Raw genomic sequence first — 18,125 nt, forward strand, 5'->3', positions numbered from 1 at the left:
CTTCCAAAAATAACCATCGCCCGCCCGTCCCGTCCCCCCCAGGCCCGCCACCCCCGCGGCGCATGAGGCCGAGCTGGGTGCGGGCACCGCGCTCCCGCCGCCCCGCGCCGCCCGCCGGCCCCGCCGCCTCCCGCAACCCACCCGGAACTCGCCGCCGGCGGCTGCCGGCCCGGCCCATGCCCGGCGGCCCGGAGCCCGGCCCGGCCCGGCCCCCGACGCGCTGAGGCCGGAGCATGGCCCCCAGGAGCGAGACGGAGCCGGAGAGAGGGTGACCGCCCGCGGAGGACACTTTGCCGGTGGCCTCGGGGAGGAGCTTTTATTATTATTGGGGTTTTTAATATTTTTTCTTATTTCTGGGGGCAACGGTTTTTTTCCTCCTCCTTCGGCTTGGTGGAAAACACACGTTTTAGAACAAAATACCAAAAATACCCACCCTCTTTGCTTTGCTTTTCGCAGCAACTTGGAAGCCCGTTAATTGCACTTGGCTATGGTAGGTCCCATGACACTTTCGTTTTCTCTTCTACTTTCCTCGTCTCCCCCCCACCCCGTGTGCGTGTATTTGCGTGTGCACCCCGCAGCAAAAGTTGGCTGCCGGGGAGGGGGCGGCAGGGCTGTGAGCGGAGTTCAACCCGGTGCCCCGGGGCGGGGGGAGAGGCGCGGGGGGGGGAGGGGGTGCCGGGGTGGCGAAGGGAAGTTGCCGCCGTTTCTCCTCCCCCTGCCCACCCCTCCCCGCGGTATAAGGGGGGGGCGGAGGCGGGAGCCGCCCGGCGGGGAGGTCGCGGCGCGGGGGGGGCTCTGCAGCCCGCGGAGGGCTGGATGGAGCTGAAAATGGCCGCGAAAAAAGGGGCGGAGAGGCTGCCAGCCGCACCGACTTGAACTTGGAAGTGACGCCCGGGAGGGTCGCGCTCAAGTCCGCGCTGCGCTGGGACCGCGCTGCCCGCACCCGGGGCGGGGGGAGGGTCAAAAAAAGAAAATCAATCGCTGTCCTCGATGTAAGAATAAAAAGATCTCCCCGTCCCCGCCGTGCTGGGCTTTTCCTGCTTCGCCTCCTGCCAGGCCATGGGGGGAAGCGCAGCGGCGCGGCCCCCCCGGCCGCAGCGGCCACGGGGGGAGGATGGAGGAGGCGGGGGCGGCGGCGGGCGAAGTTTGCGTGGAGCCGCATCCCACGGGAGCGGAGATGCCTCTGGGGTTGGTTTTAATACAGGGGGAAAGGCAGGGAGGGCGTAAACCCCAAAAGCTCGGACCGGAGATCGTCCTGCAGGGGCCGGCAAAAGTTGCGAGTGAAGATGAGTTATGCGGGGCGAGGGTCTGGCAGGGTCGTGTGTCCCGGCAGAGCGGGGAACGAAAGTCAAAACACGTTGTTTTTTCTCCTTCGGGGACAGCGAGGCCGGGCTGGAGCGCGGCCCCGCAGCGGGAGCGGCTCGGAGCGGGCAGCGGTCCCTGCCTGGATTTCAGGTCACTGCAGGGAGCAATTAAAAAAAATACATATATGCGTGTCTGAAGGGAGGTGAGAGCGGGGCTGAATAAATCGCCAGCCTCGGGAGGCTGCTGCCCGCCATCCTGCGGGGCTGAAACTCACTTTCACAATTAGGAGTCGGGGATTCCCTTTGTTTTTCTGTACGTGGCTCTCGCCCTCGTTCGCTCTCTAATTAGGTTTTATTAAAGGCTGCAGAATTGGTTGGTGGCGGTGGTGTTGCAGGAGTGAGAACTTGCGGTTTGGAGTTTGCCGGGCGCAGGGCTCCGTTTTTTCTTCCTTTCCCTTTGTGCGCTCGGGGCGGGGAGGACGCGGGGCTGCCCGTGGCGCTTCCCCCCCCAACACCCCCGCGGCGCTGGGGAAGAGCGTCGAGATGCTGCCGGTCGTTAAATAAGGGGGGGGGGAATAAGCGTCTGTCCGCGGGCGGAGCGGGGATGCGGCGGGAGGGAGCGCGGGGTGGCGGGGAGAGGTGCGGACGGCATCCCCCTCCCGCCCCGCACCGGGGCAGCGTCTCCCGCTGCTGCTGACCAGAAGTTGCACATGAATCTGCAGGGTTTCTTTTTTCTCTCCCCTCGACGTATTGGCTCCGTTTATTAAATAATAATAATAATTAATTAAAGAAAGGGGCAGCTCGCTCGGCGCTGCCCGGCCGGGGCGGGGGGTGGAGGGGGCGGCCCGTCCCTCCTCCGCTCGCCCCTGCCCCGCAGCGCCTCGTCCCTGCGAGCCAAAGGGGGTTCCTACATCTTTAAATGGGATGTAATATTTTGGGATGGGCTTTTTTCATAACGTCACTTCATTCCTCGCTCCTTTTTTTTTCCTTCGTGTTTTTTTTTTTTTTTCATTTTCTCATTCTTCCTTCCCTCCCTCTCCCCGCTGCCCGTGTCTCGGATGGAGCCGCTTCCCCTCTAACTTCCCCGGTGCCCCCGCCTGCAGGCTGGGTGCGGACCCCCTCGACACCCCCCGGGCGAAGATGAGCCTTTTGCCTTTTTAAAGCGCCCCCCCCGCAACAGACAACAACAACAGAAAAAGCGCTTTCTTTTCCAAGGGTGGGGGGGGAATTGCTTTTTATTTGTTTTTAATTTTTTTGGAGGGGGAGGTGAAAGTCGGACCCTTTTTATCTCCTCCTCGGCCCCCTCTCCCCACGCGGGGCCGCCCCCCCGCACGGCCGCCCCCCCCGGGCCCGCAGAGCCGCTCCGGAGGAGAGAGAGAAAAAACGCCCGGACCGCTCCAGCCTCCGAAATGACTCAGTAACTTTTACGCCTTGAGCCTCAGCCCTGCAATTTGCCACTTTCCCAGCGCGGCTCGGGATGTACTCGTCTCCTCTCTGCCTGACCCAGGTAACCCCCCGTGTCCCCCCCCTTTCCCCCCTTTCGCCGCAACGGACTTTTACAGTTGCAATGCAAAAAAAAAAAAAAAAACAAAAAGAGAAAAAAAAGAAAGAAAACCGAAAAAAAATACACCCCCCCGATAAAAATAAGCATAACACGGCAAGGGCGGGTTGGGCTGGTGTGGGACTGCTCGGATGAGCCGCGTTTCCCTCCTGGTTCCCCCACTCCGCACCTTTTGTAAGGTTTTTCTGGGTGTTTCTGGTGCTTTTAGGGGTTTTTCTGCCTCCACTTTCACTTGGGACGCGGCGGGGGGGGAAGGTTGCATTGTGGTTTGGGCTGTATTTCTTTCTCGCTGTGCCCAGAGGTGGGTGGCGCGGGGAAGCCGCCGACTTTGGGGTTGCGGGGGGACGCGGTGGAGGGTGAGGGGTCCCCGGGTGGGTTCGGGGGCGCTGGGAGGGGCTCGGCGCTGCGGGTTCGGCCTCGGCCGTGTCGCCTCTTGCGTAGCGTGAAACTTTTTCCTTCCCCCCCCAGCAACCCGGCTGCACATGGTGGGTGCAAGAAGGGGGGGGGGCACAGGCGTTTTCTTCCAAATCCGCGGAGTTTGGGACAATTTGCAACTGGCTGCACCGTGCCGTGCTGGCAGCAAAGAGGGCGGTGGGGGTCATGCATGGCAGGGTGTGGGGGGCACCCCCGGGGTGAGGAGTGCTCTCAACCCCCGTCTGCGCATAGAGGTGTCCAGGGGCAGCCCTGGGCTGTGCGTGGGGACACTGGTGTCACTCCAGGCCACGCCAACGTGGCCCAGTGGTGCGTGGCAGTGCGGCTGTGCCAGGGCCCAGGTGCCAGCAAGTGGGGTGTCCCCAAAGCCTCCCCCCAAGCTGGTATGGCTGCAGTGGGGAGACTTTGGGGATCCCCCCTGCCCACAGCGTGACCGCTGCGGCTCTGCTTTTGCTCTGTCCTTATTGATCGCTGATATTTATTTAATTATTGAGCAGGCAGCTTCCCCCCCAGCTCGTAACCTCTTCCCTGCTGGCAGCCGCTGCCCGCTCCAAATCCGGCCTCGTGCCGCACCCCGCGAGGGCTCTGCTCCCGGGGGGCTGCTGCTGCCGGACCCCCGTGCCTGCACCAGGGGTTCTCCTGCAAGATCTCATCCCCTGGGCCGGAGCAGCGAGCAGGATCCGGCCCTACGGCAGGGGCTTGGACTCAGCTGCCCCTTGTGGGCTCCGGGGGTCCCCTCGGCAGCACCGTGGCACCTGCGTTGTGCCGCAGGGCAGCACGGGGTCCGGCCTCAGCTCTGGCTCTCGCCGGGTGCGGCGCAGCCTGTGAGCCCAGTGACGGCACGGGCACGAGCGTGGGCACCGATGGGCATGGGCACGGTGGGCAGCGCCGGGGCTGCTCTAATGACCCTCAGGATGGTGCTCCCTGTTGTGTGGTTGACTTGGCAAGGGTCACACCTCAATCTTTTTCTTTTTCTTTTTCTTTTTCTTTTTCTTTTTCTTTTTCTTTTTCTTTTTCTTTTTCTTTTTCTTTTTCTTTTTCTTTTTCACTCTTTTTTCTTTCTCTTTTTTATTTCTTTTTCTCTTTCTCCTTTTCTCTTTCTCTTTTTTATTTCTTTTTCTCTTTCTCCTTTCCTTTTTCTCTCCTTTCCTTTTTCTCTCCTTTCCTTTTTCTCTCCTTTCCTTTTTCTCTCCTTTCCTTTTTCTCTCCTTTCCTTTTTCTCTCCTTTCCTTTTTCTTTTTCCTTTTCTTTTTCCTTTTCTTTTTCCTTTTCTTTTTCCTTTTCTTTTTCCTTTTCTTTTTCCTTTTCTTTTTCCTTTTCTTTTTCCTTTTCTTTTTCCTTTTCTTTTTCCTTTTCTTTTTCCTTTTCTTTTTCCTTTTCTTTTTCCTTTTCTTTTTCCTTTTCTTTTTCCTTTTCTTTTTCCTTTTCTTTTTCCTTTTCTTTTTCCTTTTCTTTTTCCTTTTCTGTTTCTGTTTCTTTTTCTCCTCTCCTCTCTCTCTTTTTCTTTTCACTATTCCTCCTTTATTTCCTTTTCCTTTATTTCCCTCCCCTCCGTCCTTCCCATGGCTCCCGCAACTCCCTGCCATCGCGCTGTTGCTGGCCGGCAGTGCTGCTCTGATGCGCGGAGCCGCGCAGCCGCTGGCCGGGGCTGCCGGGAGCCGTTCTGCTCGCAGTCCCGTGCTGTTCCCAGCTCTTCGCCCGCCCGAGGTGGGGGAGCTGCTTTTCCCTCTGCGGATTGCGGCCCCCGCCCTGCCGCCTTTGCGCGGGGAAGGCTCCGGTTTCCCCCTCCTTGCCCTGGCGTAGCCTCAGCTTCAATCCAGCCCAGCTTGGATGGGATCAGACATTGTCTGCACCTACCGGATCCAGCCCCCCCACCGCTCCCCTCGCCGCCAGCCGAGCCGTTCCCATCCCACCCGCGCGGCGGGAGGCTCGCCCGGGCTCGGGAGCCCTGGATGGTGATGTGGATACATTGGAACGTGTGCGGGAGCCGCCCTGCCGCTGCCTTCGCGCATCTGCCCGCCGCTACTGCTGCTGCCGGCTCCTCGAGCCTGGCATGGGCGCTCGGACCCCGGCTACCACTCGGGCAGCCGCCCTTCCCGGCCAGAGCTGGTCCAAGCTGGGGCTTGGCAAAACAACGGCACCAAAATAGCCCTGGCAAAGGCATTGTCCACAACACGGTCCTGGCCAGGGCTCCAGCTGAGTCTCCTGTTAGGCAAGGAGGGTGACTTTGTGCCTTCCCCAGCTCCCTGGTGCTGCTTGGGGACATCCTCCCGCTGCCCCCGCTCACCTCGGTCCCCCCTCGCGGATAGGCAAGGAAGTTGAGGGAGCTGCCTGGATTAGCAGGGAAGCGGCTCCGGCATCGCCGCCACGCACGAGGCCTCACCCTGCCCACGGGGAAGCGGGGGAGGGCTCTGGCTGCCAGGACTCTGAAATAACCCCGGCGCTAAGCACCCGCCGCTGGCTCCACACGTGTGTCTCTTGGGAGATGCTCCCGGGGAGCCGGTGGTGGTTCCAGAGCAGTAATGGTTATCCCTGGCTCCTGGGGTTGTGAGGGGCAGGTATTCGGGATGCTTCTGGGGAGGCAGGTGTGCAGATTTTATGACCCGTGATGCTCCTGCAAACCTCTGGCTCGTCTCTGCACCTGGCAGTCGCCCTGGGGCTCCCTGAGCCCCCCACCCTGGCACGCGTGTGCTGGGAGCGAGCTGTGCTGGGAACCAGCCTCAAACGCAACCGGAGCGGCGTGGGCTGAGCATCCTGCTGGGTCCAGCCAGAGACCTCTCCCAGGCTCCGTGGGTTTGCTGGGGCCCAGGAGAGAGGAGAAGGTCGTGGGCTGCACCTCACAGGCTCCTCACCTGGCTCCCACCGCTTTGCTCAGGCGCATCCTTGGAGGCTGGTTTTGGTGCCGAGGCGACGTGCCCACACCAGCCAGCTGAGAGCTGGCGACCAGGCCTGAACCGCTGCACATGCCATAGCCGGCAGCACCGAGTCCTAGCGGCTTTGGGGGGCAGCCCAGCCAAGCTGACCTGGCACAAACCTCTGTACTGGCAGCCACCATCAGGGCCCAGGGAAATGGGCACACCGCGGTGCCCAGGGGACAGAGCCAGGCTGCGAGAGGCATTGTGGCCCTGTGACCCAATCACAGCCACGTCTCCTGGGTACCGAGGGGGACCTTGTCTCTCCCTGGCCACCGCCAGTTGGCTTTGCACGTCACCTGGCTGCCACCGCTGGCTTGAGCACGTGGCTGTAATAGGGAGCTGCCCACTGGGCATCCTTTGGCAAACCTCCTTCCTGAAAGCTGTGTGGCTTTTCAGCGAGAGAGGGGAGCGCCAGTGCTCGCCCCCTCCACCAGTAGCTTCAGCGAGCTGGTTTCCAGCCGGGAGCTCGTATCGGCTGCCAAAGGATGGGAGCAGCAAGCAGGGCATGGCGGGGGGAGAGAGGGAAGGTTGCAACACACTTTCAATTCTCCCATCTGCTGAGTATTGTTTGGGAAAAACAATGAGGCTGTTCTTTAAATGCAACCTTCGGGAGATCCTCGCTTTCCCCATGAGGCGCCCGCCGTGCTGTGCCCGCCTGCCCCAGCTGGTCCTGCCCCGCTGCTCGCGCGGGCAGCGCTGCCAGGGACCCCGCTGCTCCTGCCCAAGCTGATCTTAAATCCTCACCCGCGAAAACAGATCCTGTTTTAAGTGCGGCGTGCAAGGCTGGATTGGAGGGCAGGGATGGGCGGGCAGGATAAGGCCTGCTGCACGAGACATGCCATCAGGTGAGAGCCGAGCAGCTGAGTGTCCGGCATTCGTGCTGCACCATTCTCCACTGCGTCTCCTTGAACTTGGCTGGGGCCTTGCACAATAAATCAGCCGCCTTTCTCCAGCACGCCAAGGCGCCCACCAGTAATTCACCTTCGCGGGCAGCTCTGCCCTGCCTGCGCTTCCCTCCGTGCCTGCGGTTCCCTCCGCGTCGGGGCAGGGAGTGAACCCGCCGCGTGCCCAGCGCCGCGAGCATGCGTGCGCCTCTGCAGCGCGCTGAACAAAGCCCGGCCGCCGGGCCAAGCTCTCTGCCTGCCTGTCTTGAAGTGAGCAAGGAACAACGCGCTTTGATACTTTTTTCATTCCCCCGAGCCCGGGTGGGCTGGGGATGGATGCCGGAGCCATAGCCTGAGCCTGCTTTGACCGGACAGTTTCTTCCGCTGTTGCAGGGGTGGCTGCAGCGTGGCCGGTGCGGTGCGGCATGGCCGGGGCAGTGCCGGTGCGGTGAGGCTCGGCGGCAGAGGAGCCGTGCTGGTGTGCAGCAAAGGGTGTGAAAGGCAGCTCCCCTGGGCAGCACCAGGAGACTGAGAACCCCAGGGGAAAACTGCCACGGTGGCAGCAAGGGATCCATCCCAGGCCAGGGCTGTGTGTGGCAGGGAGGGCCTGGAGGCGGGAAGTGGGGGACAGTGTCCCCTGGCCGTGGGGTGATGGAGGCAGGTCTCTGCAAGGCAGGGCTCCCTGGGGTTGGCCAAGTGTGGCCCTGGGGACAGGGACATCTTGCTCTGCCCGCTTGTCAGCTTTCCTTGCCCAGTGCAGCCTGTGCCAGCCTTCCCCGTGCCTGTCCCCTGGACACTACCGACCCCTAGATGGCAGGGATGGGGACAATGGCGATGATGGGGAGCGTCCCTAGGGTCCTTTGCTGGAGGGGAGGGAGGAGGACTGGAGAGGGACGCAGATATCTGACTGTGAGGCTGGCTGCTTGCCGCCCCTGCCGGGCTGGGGCTCTTCCTGCGCAGGGATGGCGATGCCGACACTGAGCACAGCCGAGGGGGCTGAGTGCTCGCCAGAGGGGCCGGGGGCTCCCGTCCCCCTCAGTCCCTGCACCTGGGCCAGGGGGTGCAGGCAGGGCCTCGGGGTGGCAGGGGTGCGATCTGCTCCTCGGGGACCCACAGGGCAGAGATTTCTCCTGCGGCACCTCGGGGTGTGCGTGCAGGTCAGGACAGGGCAGCAGTGGTGATGGGGAGCAGCCAGGGCGCTGGTGGGTACTCAGCCCCGCCACACCGAGCTGGCACCACGTGGCATCACCGGTGTCATCCTCACATCAGGGCTGGGGGCTGCTGGCTGTGCTGGCCCCAAGAGGGGCGCAGCCTCATGGGAGGTGCCCACTGCAAAACCGTCGGGGTTTTGGGTACCAAAGAACCTTTGGAGGCTTTGGGTGCACCAAACAGGCACAGGGAAGAGCCTGAGCTCGCTCACTCTCTGCCCTGGCCAGCTGAGCACCAAGACACTGTCACCCTTGGGGAGGGGGCTCGGACCCCTGGGATGTGCCAGCTGCGAGGTGGGGATGCACAGGGTCCCCACAGGCATCCCAGAGCCTGGCTCACTCCTGGCCGGGCGGCTGGGCTCACCATCCATCAAGTCAGCCCTGGGCAGGCATCCCCCGCGGCCGCGCCGCGCCGTGCCAGCTTGGCCGGGACCCAACACCCTGCGCTGGCCGCCAGGGCCCGGCGCTTCCCAAGTCCTGGAGAGGAGCTGGGACAGGATCCCACAGCCCAGGTGCGGCTTTGCTCACGCACTGGGGGACCCATGGCCCAGCCCCTGCCAAGGATTGATTTCTCAGTTAACTCGCCACTGCTTTAAAAGCGCATTAATCCTCCCTTCTCCAGCCAGCAGCCAAGTCTAATCAGCATTTTGGGCAAAATCCCCAGGTCCGGGCTTCAGGCTGCCTGCTGTGGGCATCACCCCCCCAGCCAGTACCGCGGCTCCAGGACGGGCTGTGGCACCCTTGGGCTGCGCTGTCTGGCACGGAAGTGCCGGGTCCGTCCCTCCTGCTGACCTCTCTTCCTGGGGACTTTGTTCAAGACCATGGCCAGGTGGATTTTTTTAAAAGCGGGGGGTTTTAATCTTGTTTTTTAAGAAGGCTTTTGCTCTCCTTGCAAAGGGCCCCTGCATTCCCTTCACGGGGAAATGGTATTTGGCCGGCTGTTGTCCAAAAAAAAACCCCAACATGTTTCTGATCATGAAAAACCAAGAAATATTTTTGCTTTCAAAGGAAAAAAAAATCCAGAGAGAGAAGTGTTGATTTTCCACCCAGACATTTCCCCTTTCCCCAAACCAGTCCCAAAATGAGAGGCGCCGCTCCTCCCTCCTCGCCCAAGGATGCTGTCCTGGGGACGCAGCCCTGCTGGGGACATGGTGGATGTCACCCAGGCCTCACCCAGGCATCAGCGAGGGTGACGGCAGTGCCAAGCGCATGCCCGGCTCTCTGCGCAGCCCTGCCTTGTGCCGGGGCTGGGGGGCTGCTGGGGCGGGTGGGGGTGCTCTCTGGGGGAGCCACCCATCAGACACCCTGTTTGCTGCAGAGCGCCCTGCCCGCCTCGCCGGGTACCGCGGGCAGCGGGGCTGCTTTGTCCCACAGTTGCTGGGTGGGAGCTGTGATGTGCCGGATCCTGCACCCCTCTGCCGCTGTCCCCTGGCTCCTGCCCAATGATTCAGGAAAGCGAGACGGCGCGGACTGTAATGTGACCCCTGCCGCGCTGCACCACAAAATCGCCTTTAGTAACCTGTGCGCCAGGACAGGCGAGCAGCGCAGCGTGAATACCAATGAAGCGGTGCTGGCGAAAAGTGCAGAGTAAAGGGTTTTTGATGGAAATGGCATTGCACGAGAAAGAGAGGGAGTGTGAGCGTGCACAGGCGCACACCTGGAGCCTGCGCCTGCCCGCCAGACGGTGCCGCGCACACGGGCGCGCCGGGGCACACGCGTGTGTGCGCACGTGCGGCCTGGGAGGTTGGGGTGCAGCGGGGTGCCGGGGCCGTGCCGCCCCGGCGAGCGTGAGGTCAGTGGGATGGGGCTGAGGGAGTGGAGGGGGCTGCGAAGCCCCGGTTTGCCGAGGCGCTCAGTGGGGCGCAGCGCGGCTCGGGCCATCGTCTGGCTGCGGGGACCCCGTCTGCTCCCCCAGCCAAGCGCCGCTGATCAAAGCGCGGGCGGCAGCGAGCGGGCCTGTGCGAGCAGCGCCCCTGGCCGTGCGCCACCCCACCTTCCCGCTCCGCTCCCCCGGGAGTTTGTTAAACAAATTTCTCTAATTGCACAAGCCGAGGAGTTTGTTGAAGAAAAAAGCCGGGGAAATTCCCCTCCTCTGGGCCACCCCTTCCCCACTTCCCCCGGGGACATGGGCGGAGAGCGAGCAGGTCCCTCCCCACAGGTGCCCCCCCCCGGCTCTGCGGGAGGCTGCGACCCCGGCGCCTGCGGGAGGCAGCTGCACGGCGTCCTCAGGTCACCCCTGCCGGCTCCGGGACGTCCCCTGCTCGACCTCCTCAGAGCTGGGTCGCTCACATCCCCTCTCGTCCAGGCCCTGGGGGCAGACCCTGTCACCTAACGCAGTGACACCTGGTCCCGCCGTCTGCCCTTGCCGGCTGGCGTTCTCCATTGCTTGGCTGCGTCCCTCTCTGGAAATAGCCTTTGCAAACCACCACGGGCAGCCCCTGACACTGAATCCCGTTGGATTAGCGGGCGTATGGGATAAAAGCCCCGGCTTGGCGGCAGCTCTTTACCAGGTGGGGGCTGTGGCGGCAGCCCTGCCAAGAAGTGAGGATGCACGGCCGGGCACCTGCCCCAGATCCCGCTGAGGTCATGGCTATAGATAGCCCGGGGGGTGCAGGGCTGAGGGCAGGATCCGTGCCAGCCCTCACCAGCTCCATCAGGAGCCCTGTGGGCTTGGCAGGAAGGTGCTGTCAGGGGACTGGGAGTTGCTGGTGGGGAGAGTGGTTTGGCCATCGCTGGGTGACAAACTGGTGCCGTAGGCTGTGACCCTGTGCCACCACTGGCGTACCCAGCCCCACCAAGCATCGCGCAGCGCCGCCATACTCTCTCCATCCCCAGCCATGAGCCGGATTCCTCAGCCTGGGGCTCCGCACCCACCGCAGTGACTGGGGGCGGCTCTCGCTGTTGTTTCCCACCAGGTTTCCTTCCTGAGCTGCTTTCAAGTGAAACTCAGACTGGGGCATCCCCACTGCTGGGGAGCACTCATGGGTGCAAAGCTGCTGGGTTGGGGAATGTGAGGCCGGGGTTCACCCCCTCAGGCTGCCCCGTCCCATTGTAAAAGCGGGTATGTGCCCCGGGCGCCCCCGCCAGCCCCACGGGGCCCCGGAGCGCCAGGGTGGCTGGTGAAAGCGTTGTTGATGAGAGCACTAAAAATAGTGTGGAACTGGGATCTTAATGGGACTTTGTGGGAAACCTGGAAACATTTTCTCATCTCTGTAAATGAGTCCAGATGCATTAGCGATGACTGCATCGCATCCTGAGGTACCGCCGGAGGGAACCGGGACGCGCTCACCAGCCTCCTCGCCTTGTGGTGGTGAAGTGGTTGGAGAGGGGAGTTGCCAGCAGCAGTGCTGGGGCCGAGCCACGGCCTCGCTGTGTCCTGCGTGGGGCTGGGGACAGGAGGCAGCCGGACAGAGCTCGCCCAGCATCACCGTGGTGAGGACCCTGCCTGCTCAGCCAGTCTCCGTCCTTGAGGTTTCTGTGCCCGGTGCCCATGGCGCACACGTGGGCACTTGCAGCTCTACGTGTGGCGGGGACCATGCGAGCGTCCCTGGGCTGGTAACGGTGCCACGGCCCCCAAACCTGGGGGCTTTCCAAAGGCCCCCAGGGCCTGGGGTGGGCATTGGGGGGACTGAGGTGACATGGGAGGCCCTCAGGCCATGTCACCCCCAGTCCCAAGGCCAGTGGTGCTGGCAGCCCTGCACCCCACTGGCACCCCACTGCACCACACCACGGCGTCAGGCTGGCAGGGTCCTCAGGTTTCCTACTGCTCTGCCGTGGAGCTGGCGGCTGGGGCATTGGCTCCCGGAGCACCCAGTCCTGCTTAGGGACCTTGGACTCCCCCAGGGGATGGCTTGGGGCCAGCCCGGGCAAGTAGCCCGGGGCCAGTGGCTCGTGGACGCCAGGTCACGAGGCAGGTTGGCACAGTTGTCTCCACGGTATGGTAGTGTCACTTAGTGGTTACAGCAGCAGCCAAGGAGGCAAGGACAGTCCCACCCCATGCCTCAGTTTACCTCCACGTGAGGATCAGCACGAAACATGGGAGAGGGGCACTCATCCCCCGCGTGACGAGTCAATGACCAGGTGGGGCAGGGGGCAAGGGGACCAGCCAACGCCACCAGCGTCCGCGCTGGGCACCGCTGGAACCCGATGTCCCAAACAGAGCCCCTTTGTCCGGACCAGCCCCCACTCCTGCCACTTGGGAGGCATCCAAAACCCTCCCGAAATAGGACCCGACCAGGCTCAGCCTTTGAATCTCCCCAGGAAGGCTCTGCTGAGCTGCCAAAAGCAGATGAACCCCCGCCCCAGTTAAAGCAGTCCCATCCTTCAGCACTCAGGGTGCGGGATCCGACCACGCTTGGGGCAGTGCTGAGCCTTTGAGCACACCCTTGTCTTCCTTTGCTCTCCAGGAGAGCTTGTCCCTGCCCCGTGCCTCAGTTTCCCCACCCCTAAGTGAAGAGTCCTGGCAGGTGTCTCCAAGCCCACAGGGAGCCTGTGAGATGCCGGCACAGAGGCTGAGCCGCTGGCACGTCCGTGGCACAGCAAAGGCGATGGGGCTGCGCGGGGGCCGTGAACTCTTCACTGCCACAGCCTCGGGGGCAGCCGATCCTCCTGCAAGGTCATCAGCTCCTCGGCGAAAGGCCGGGGCTATATTTAACTGGTGACGAGCTCCGGCCCACTAGGGATTGGATTTGCAGCAGCGTGAACACCACGAGCCCATCGTGGTGCTCCTCATCACAGGGTGCAGAGACACCCCCAGTGCCGTGACCCCCCGACGGGCACCCAGGGGAGGGAGTCGAGGACCCGTCTCTGCACCCCCACAGCTTTAATGTTGCATGATGGAGGGAGGGAATTAATCCCCCTTGGAAAGCCCAGGATGGAGCAGGCAGGGCTAAAAATATGTTGTGGAGGGAAATAAAACCTTCATCAGGGGCCAAAAGCCAAATTCACCCCTGGGCTCACCCCTGAGGAGGCTGAGGGGACCATGCCTGGTCCCGGCTCCCTTGGTGCTGAGCGGGGATGCTAAGCCAGGGCTGACTGCCCTCCGTGGCACGTAAATGGTGGTGCCAGCCCCAGGGTGCCTCTCCTGCCTCAGTTTCCCTCTGCACTCCTGGGGGTGCAAGCTGCCGCTGTCCCTGCGTCACAACCCAGCAGCTTCCTGCTGGAACCCCAGGGTGAAGCTCTGGGACTTGGGCACCGCTCGAGCCCCGCTGCCCCACAGCTGCCGTCCCCACAGCGTGCTGGGAGCAGGGGGAGCGGGGGGGAGCGGGGGGGATTAGAGGGGAGCAGGGGGAGCCGGCCACCCCCGGGGCCCGCACTGACGCAGGGCCAGGCGGCCGAGCTGGCAGTGCTGGGGCCTGTTGGCAAAGCTTTTTCTTTTTCCAGTTCCATAAAACATTTCCTTTCCTTGGAGCCCCAGGGGGGTTTCGGCTGGGAAGCCACGTGGCCCTGGCGCTGCTGGCCACGGGATGCTTCCCGGGGTGGGGGGATGTCTCCTTGGCCGTGGGCCGGGTCCTCTCCGCGCTCCCCCGTGCTGCTCACAGGGCTCTTCCCAGACCCCAGCAGCCACTCTCGCATCCCGTCCCTGCTGCGGGCTCGCGTGGCGGGTGCCAGGCCTCAGTTTCCCCATCTTCACAAAGGCAGTGAGTGGCTCAGCTGGTGGGGTCACCCCGGGAAGTGGCTGAGCCCGCACCCCAAGGAGTTTGGGCAGAGACAGTACCTGGGGGAACTGAGGCACTGGGGATGCGAGCGCATCTGCAGGAAGGCAGCGAGTGGCCCCGGGCGCTCCCAGTGCCGGGTGCCCCTCCCCAGCGCCCCCCGGCTCCTCCGCCCAGCAGCACTGGCTGTGCCGCCGCTGGGTACCATCCCCGTGGCGTCTTTACCCCTTCCCTGCACCCTATGCGTGCTGCTCCCCACTTTGGGCCTGGCAACACCAATTTTTGCTGGAGATGAGAGTGCAGGTGGGCGAACAAGAGGCAGGGTGATGGGCACACGGTTGAGGCATGCACTGTGCTGCTGGAGAAGCTCCTCCCAGCTTCAGCCCACCTGGGCCAGCCCAGGCTGCCGGCGGTGCTGCCTCCCCAGGGAGGGCTGTGCCGGCTGGCACGGGCCCAGGCAGGGCTGGCACCTGAGCCCAGGGCTGCAAAGAGAGCTGCTTTTCTTCCTGCTGTTTTCCAAAGCAACAGGCAGATTCACTGTTTGCCACGGCCTCGCATGACCTGCGGCAGTGGCCTCGGCGCGCTCCCCACGCCCCCGCTCGCAGCCGCACCACCTGCGAGGGCGAGCACCGGCATCGCCTCCCGCCCCGGCATGCAGGCGCAGGCAGGTGGGCACCGGCCCGGTGTGGGGTGCTGGCAGTGCCCGCGGCGGGGCCGGGACCTGTCTGCTCTGGGATGGCTCAAAGGACCCAGCAGGGCCGTTTTGGGCAGCGTGGGGGACACAGGACAGCTTGGTAAGAGGTCCAGGGCCACCGTGGTCCCAGGCATGTGGTGACCACTGGGTGCTTTATTAGCCCATCTGTTGCATGCTGGTCCCATCCTGAGTGGGGCTGAGCATCGAGGCAGCAAATGAAGCGTGAGATCCCCTTTCTGGCCCTGCGTCCATCCTGGCTGACCCCCACAGCAGGGTGACCACATCCAGAGCACGCTGTGGGTCTGGTCCAGCCCATATGCAGCCGTGAGCCGTGCACGGATGTTGGGTGGAGGATGCTGTTGGCTCCGGGGGTAAAAAAAGCTTTGGAGGCTGTGGCGAGGAGCTGAGTGGAGGTTTCACTGTGTCCCACCTTCACCTCTGCCCGCACCAGCAGTGCCGGCGGCGCTGCCCCGGGCACCGGGGCTCCGTGCCCCAGCGCAGGCTGCGAGAGGGCTTTGCACGTGCGGGGTCGGATTGTCGTCCCCCCCAGCTCCGCGGCTGCTACCAGGAGCCAGGGATGAGCGTGGCTGTGACAGCTTCTGCCGCGTGGGCAGCTCCAGCACAGGGCCGGTTGTGCGCAGGCGAGGCCAGCACAGCTCATACAGTCACCAGCTGCTTTCCCGGGCGCTTCAGCTGCCGCCGCGCTCCCTCCCGCTGCCCCATGCCCGGCGTGCCTCAGTTTCCCTGCCCCGGTGTGGCGGTGCCGCTCAGCAGCGCCAGGGAAGCCTCGTTAGGAGTTGCCAAGCGCGCCGGGAAGCCTGGCTGCGCCATGCTGGTGAAGGGCAAAAATTATGAATAAGCTCTTGTTAATAAATACTTTATGATGAATCCAAATAGATTTCCTCCTCTAGAGCAATTATTGTAAAATGGGCTCTAACACTGTGCAGGGCCAGCCCTGGGAAGGCCTGGGTGCTTTTCAGGGCCTAAGTGCCTCCTTCCATCCCCTCTAATGAGCACTTCCCAGTCATTTGCATCTGTCTCAGCAACAGGTCTCATTACCAGGTTAACTTATTACCAAAAGCCGCTTTGGTGAACAGTTAAAAGAGGCTACTGGGGGCTTTGCTGGGGCCGCATGAGAGCATTTCATCCATGCTGAGTGTGCCCACCGGCTCCAGCGAGGGGAAACCGAGACTGGGGTGAGGAGCAAGTCCTTGCCATGCCCCATTCGGGGGCTGGGATTTTGAGATTTTCAGGATTACCGGAATCTCTCCACTGCCAAATCTTCCCATGGGGGCATGGCGGCCAGCGCCGAACTTGCCGGCCCTGCCTGGGCTCGCGTGGCCGCGGGGAGCGGGCCCTGGCTGGAGCAGCGGCTGTGGGAGCCGGCAGCAGCTCGGGGTGTGCGGCTGGCTGGCGGGGAAGCGGAGCATCCTTTCACAAAATAAACCCTGTGTGGTCCCTGCAGGGCCGGGATGCGGCGGGGCTGCCTCACGTCGCTCCCTGCCTGCAGTGGGATGGCATCCCCGCTCCTCCCTGGGGCTGGGGCCGTGCTGGTGGGAAGCAAAACCCCTGCCGGGGTGACTGTCCCTTCCTGTTTCCCTCCTCCTCCTCTGCGTACCTCCCACCCCCATGAAAACTGCTCGGGAATTTCCTGAGGAAACATTTTTTAATTGGAAAATTCAGAGTGTTTTGTTGAGCCCAACCCGTTTGGATGAAGTGCTTGAGTGGAGGATGCTCGGAGGCCCAGCCACCCCACGCTGCGGTGCCCGGCCATGGTGCCCATGCCCGGGGCTGTGTCGCTGTACGGCACCGAGCATCCCCCACCACAGCCAGGGTGGAAAGCACCCGCCGCGGCCGAGCAGCCGAGTGCGGAGCCCCAGCGCCGGCTGAGCCTGTAAGGACAGGCAGGAGCATGAGGAGAGGCAGCGCCTCGGCTGTGCCCCCCAGCTCCCTGGCACTGCTAAAGCCCAGGCTGCCGGAGGAGCTGATACTGGCACGGTGTGCCTGGCAGCACACAGAGCATCACTCCTTCCCCTCCCTGGTCCACAGCAGGACTGACACCGGGACAGAGCTGGGCTTGACCTGTGCCTCAGTTTCCCCTCACAGTATCTGGTGTGGAAAGTCAGTGCTCCACCAGTGCCTGGAAGGGGGGTGCGAGGGGGGCCCCGTGCTGGGGCTGGCAGCACCCCAATGCAGGCGTGCTCTTCCCCGGGTCATGGGGCTTTACAAGCCCAGGCTGGATGGGGCCCAAGCACAGGCTCTGCTGCCAGATTCCCATCCGGAAATGCCCCGGGAACAGCCTCGTCTGGGGTATTGCAGCACGTCTCTGCTTCCCAGCCCCGCAAAGGAAAAACAGCAGCAGAAACACTTAACCAGCCCTCTGCCGGCACTCGTGCTGCTGGCTGCGGCGGGGAGCTGGCGGGGCCTGGAGGCAGGGACAGGCAGAAATGGCATCCCTGCCTTCGCTTTCTGGAGCGGAGCTGGACACGGGGCTGGCTGGTGTCACCCGGGGCCGTGTGCCCGGCTGAGGGGCGTGCTGGCGGCTTGGTGCCAGCAGCATTTGGGGGTGCCGGGCACAGGAGCGGTCCCCAGTCCTCTGGCTTACCCGCCCGTCCGAAAGGCTGTCCTCGTGCCCCCCAGCCACCCTTGCCTGGCCCCGCTAAAGCCGCTTAACTCCATGTGGCATCTCAGCGCGGGATAAGCCAGGCGGGAGGGAAAGTTGGCGAGGGGCTGATCGGCTTTCAGCGCAGCTCCCATCCCACCGTAATCCCGGGGAGCGGGGGGGTCTATGATCACTTCAGGGGCACCGAGGGCCATAGGGGCTTCTGCATGCAATGGGTTTTTGGGGGGTTCCCAGATGTGGAGCCAAGTGGGATCTGAACATCCTTGGCACCGGGAGATGAGGGGGAAGCCAGCTCGGAGCCCCACAAAAACTGGGGCTCACCCTTACTGCCCATTGGCAGGCATGGAGCGTCCCCTGGCCCTTGCAGCGAGGGTCCCATACCCCTCTCCTGACAAGGACAACCTGGTTCTTGCCCGCCCTCCCTGCAGCGGTGCCTGGGGTGGCACTGCCTAGTGGGAGGGCAGGGATGGGGACAATGGCACAGTGTCCCCCACCAGCCCTGCAGACAGCCCCACTGCCGGCTGCCTGTGGAGGGTGGTGGGGCCAGGGGATGGCAGCAATTTGTAGGGCTCGTTTGAATAATCGGCCACCAAGGAAGATCAGCTGCCCACCGCCCCAGCCAAGTATTGTTTTTGAAACTCACTGCTGCTTTTTTCGGCTCCTGTCTTACTTTTCTTTGACCTTCTTCCCTGATTTAAGACACATGCCCAGCCCCTGCCCAGCTGCACTGAATTAGCAGCTGCTGCTGGGGAGGGAACCAGACCCTGCAGCTCCCCAGGGTGCATCTGCCCTGGGCACAGCCTGTGGGGACGGTTCCGCCAGGCAGGGCTGGATCCCCAGGGTCAGGATG

The 18,125-nt window shown here is 63.1% G+C and overlaps 1 protein-coding gene across 4 annotated transcripts in view; it reads left to right on the top strand.

The window, feature by feature from the left end:
- Positions 1–245: 245 nt before the first annotated feature.
- The window catches only part of NFIC (nuclear factor I C), a 45,140-nt gene continuing 27,260 nt past the window's right edge, over positions 246–18,125 (top strand). For 2 of the 4 annotated variants that reach the window (XM_065858512.2, XM_065858513.2), the window contains exon 1: positions 2,112–2,811. In XM_065858512.2, coding sequence (XP_065714584.1) covers positions 2,782–2,811 — 30 coding nt within the window. In that variant the 5' untranslated portion in view covers positions 2,112–2,781. Of the gene's footprint in view, positions 491–2,110; positions 2,812–18,125 lie in introns of those variants that run through there. The other 2 variants (XM_065858511.2, XM_065858510.2) reach the window with 2 other exon arrangements.

Source organism: Patagioenas fasciata, chromosome 27 (assembly GCF_037038585.1).
Source record: "Patagioenas fasciata isolate bPatFas1 chromosome 27, bPatFas1.hap1, whole genome shotgun sequence".
Taxonomy (NCBI): Eukaryota; Metazoa; Chordata; class Aves; order Columbiformes; family Columbidae; genus Patagioenas; species Patagioenas fasciata.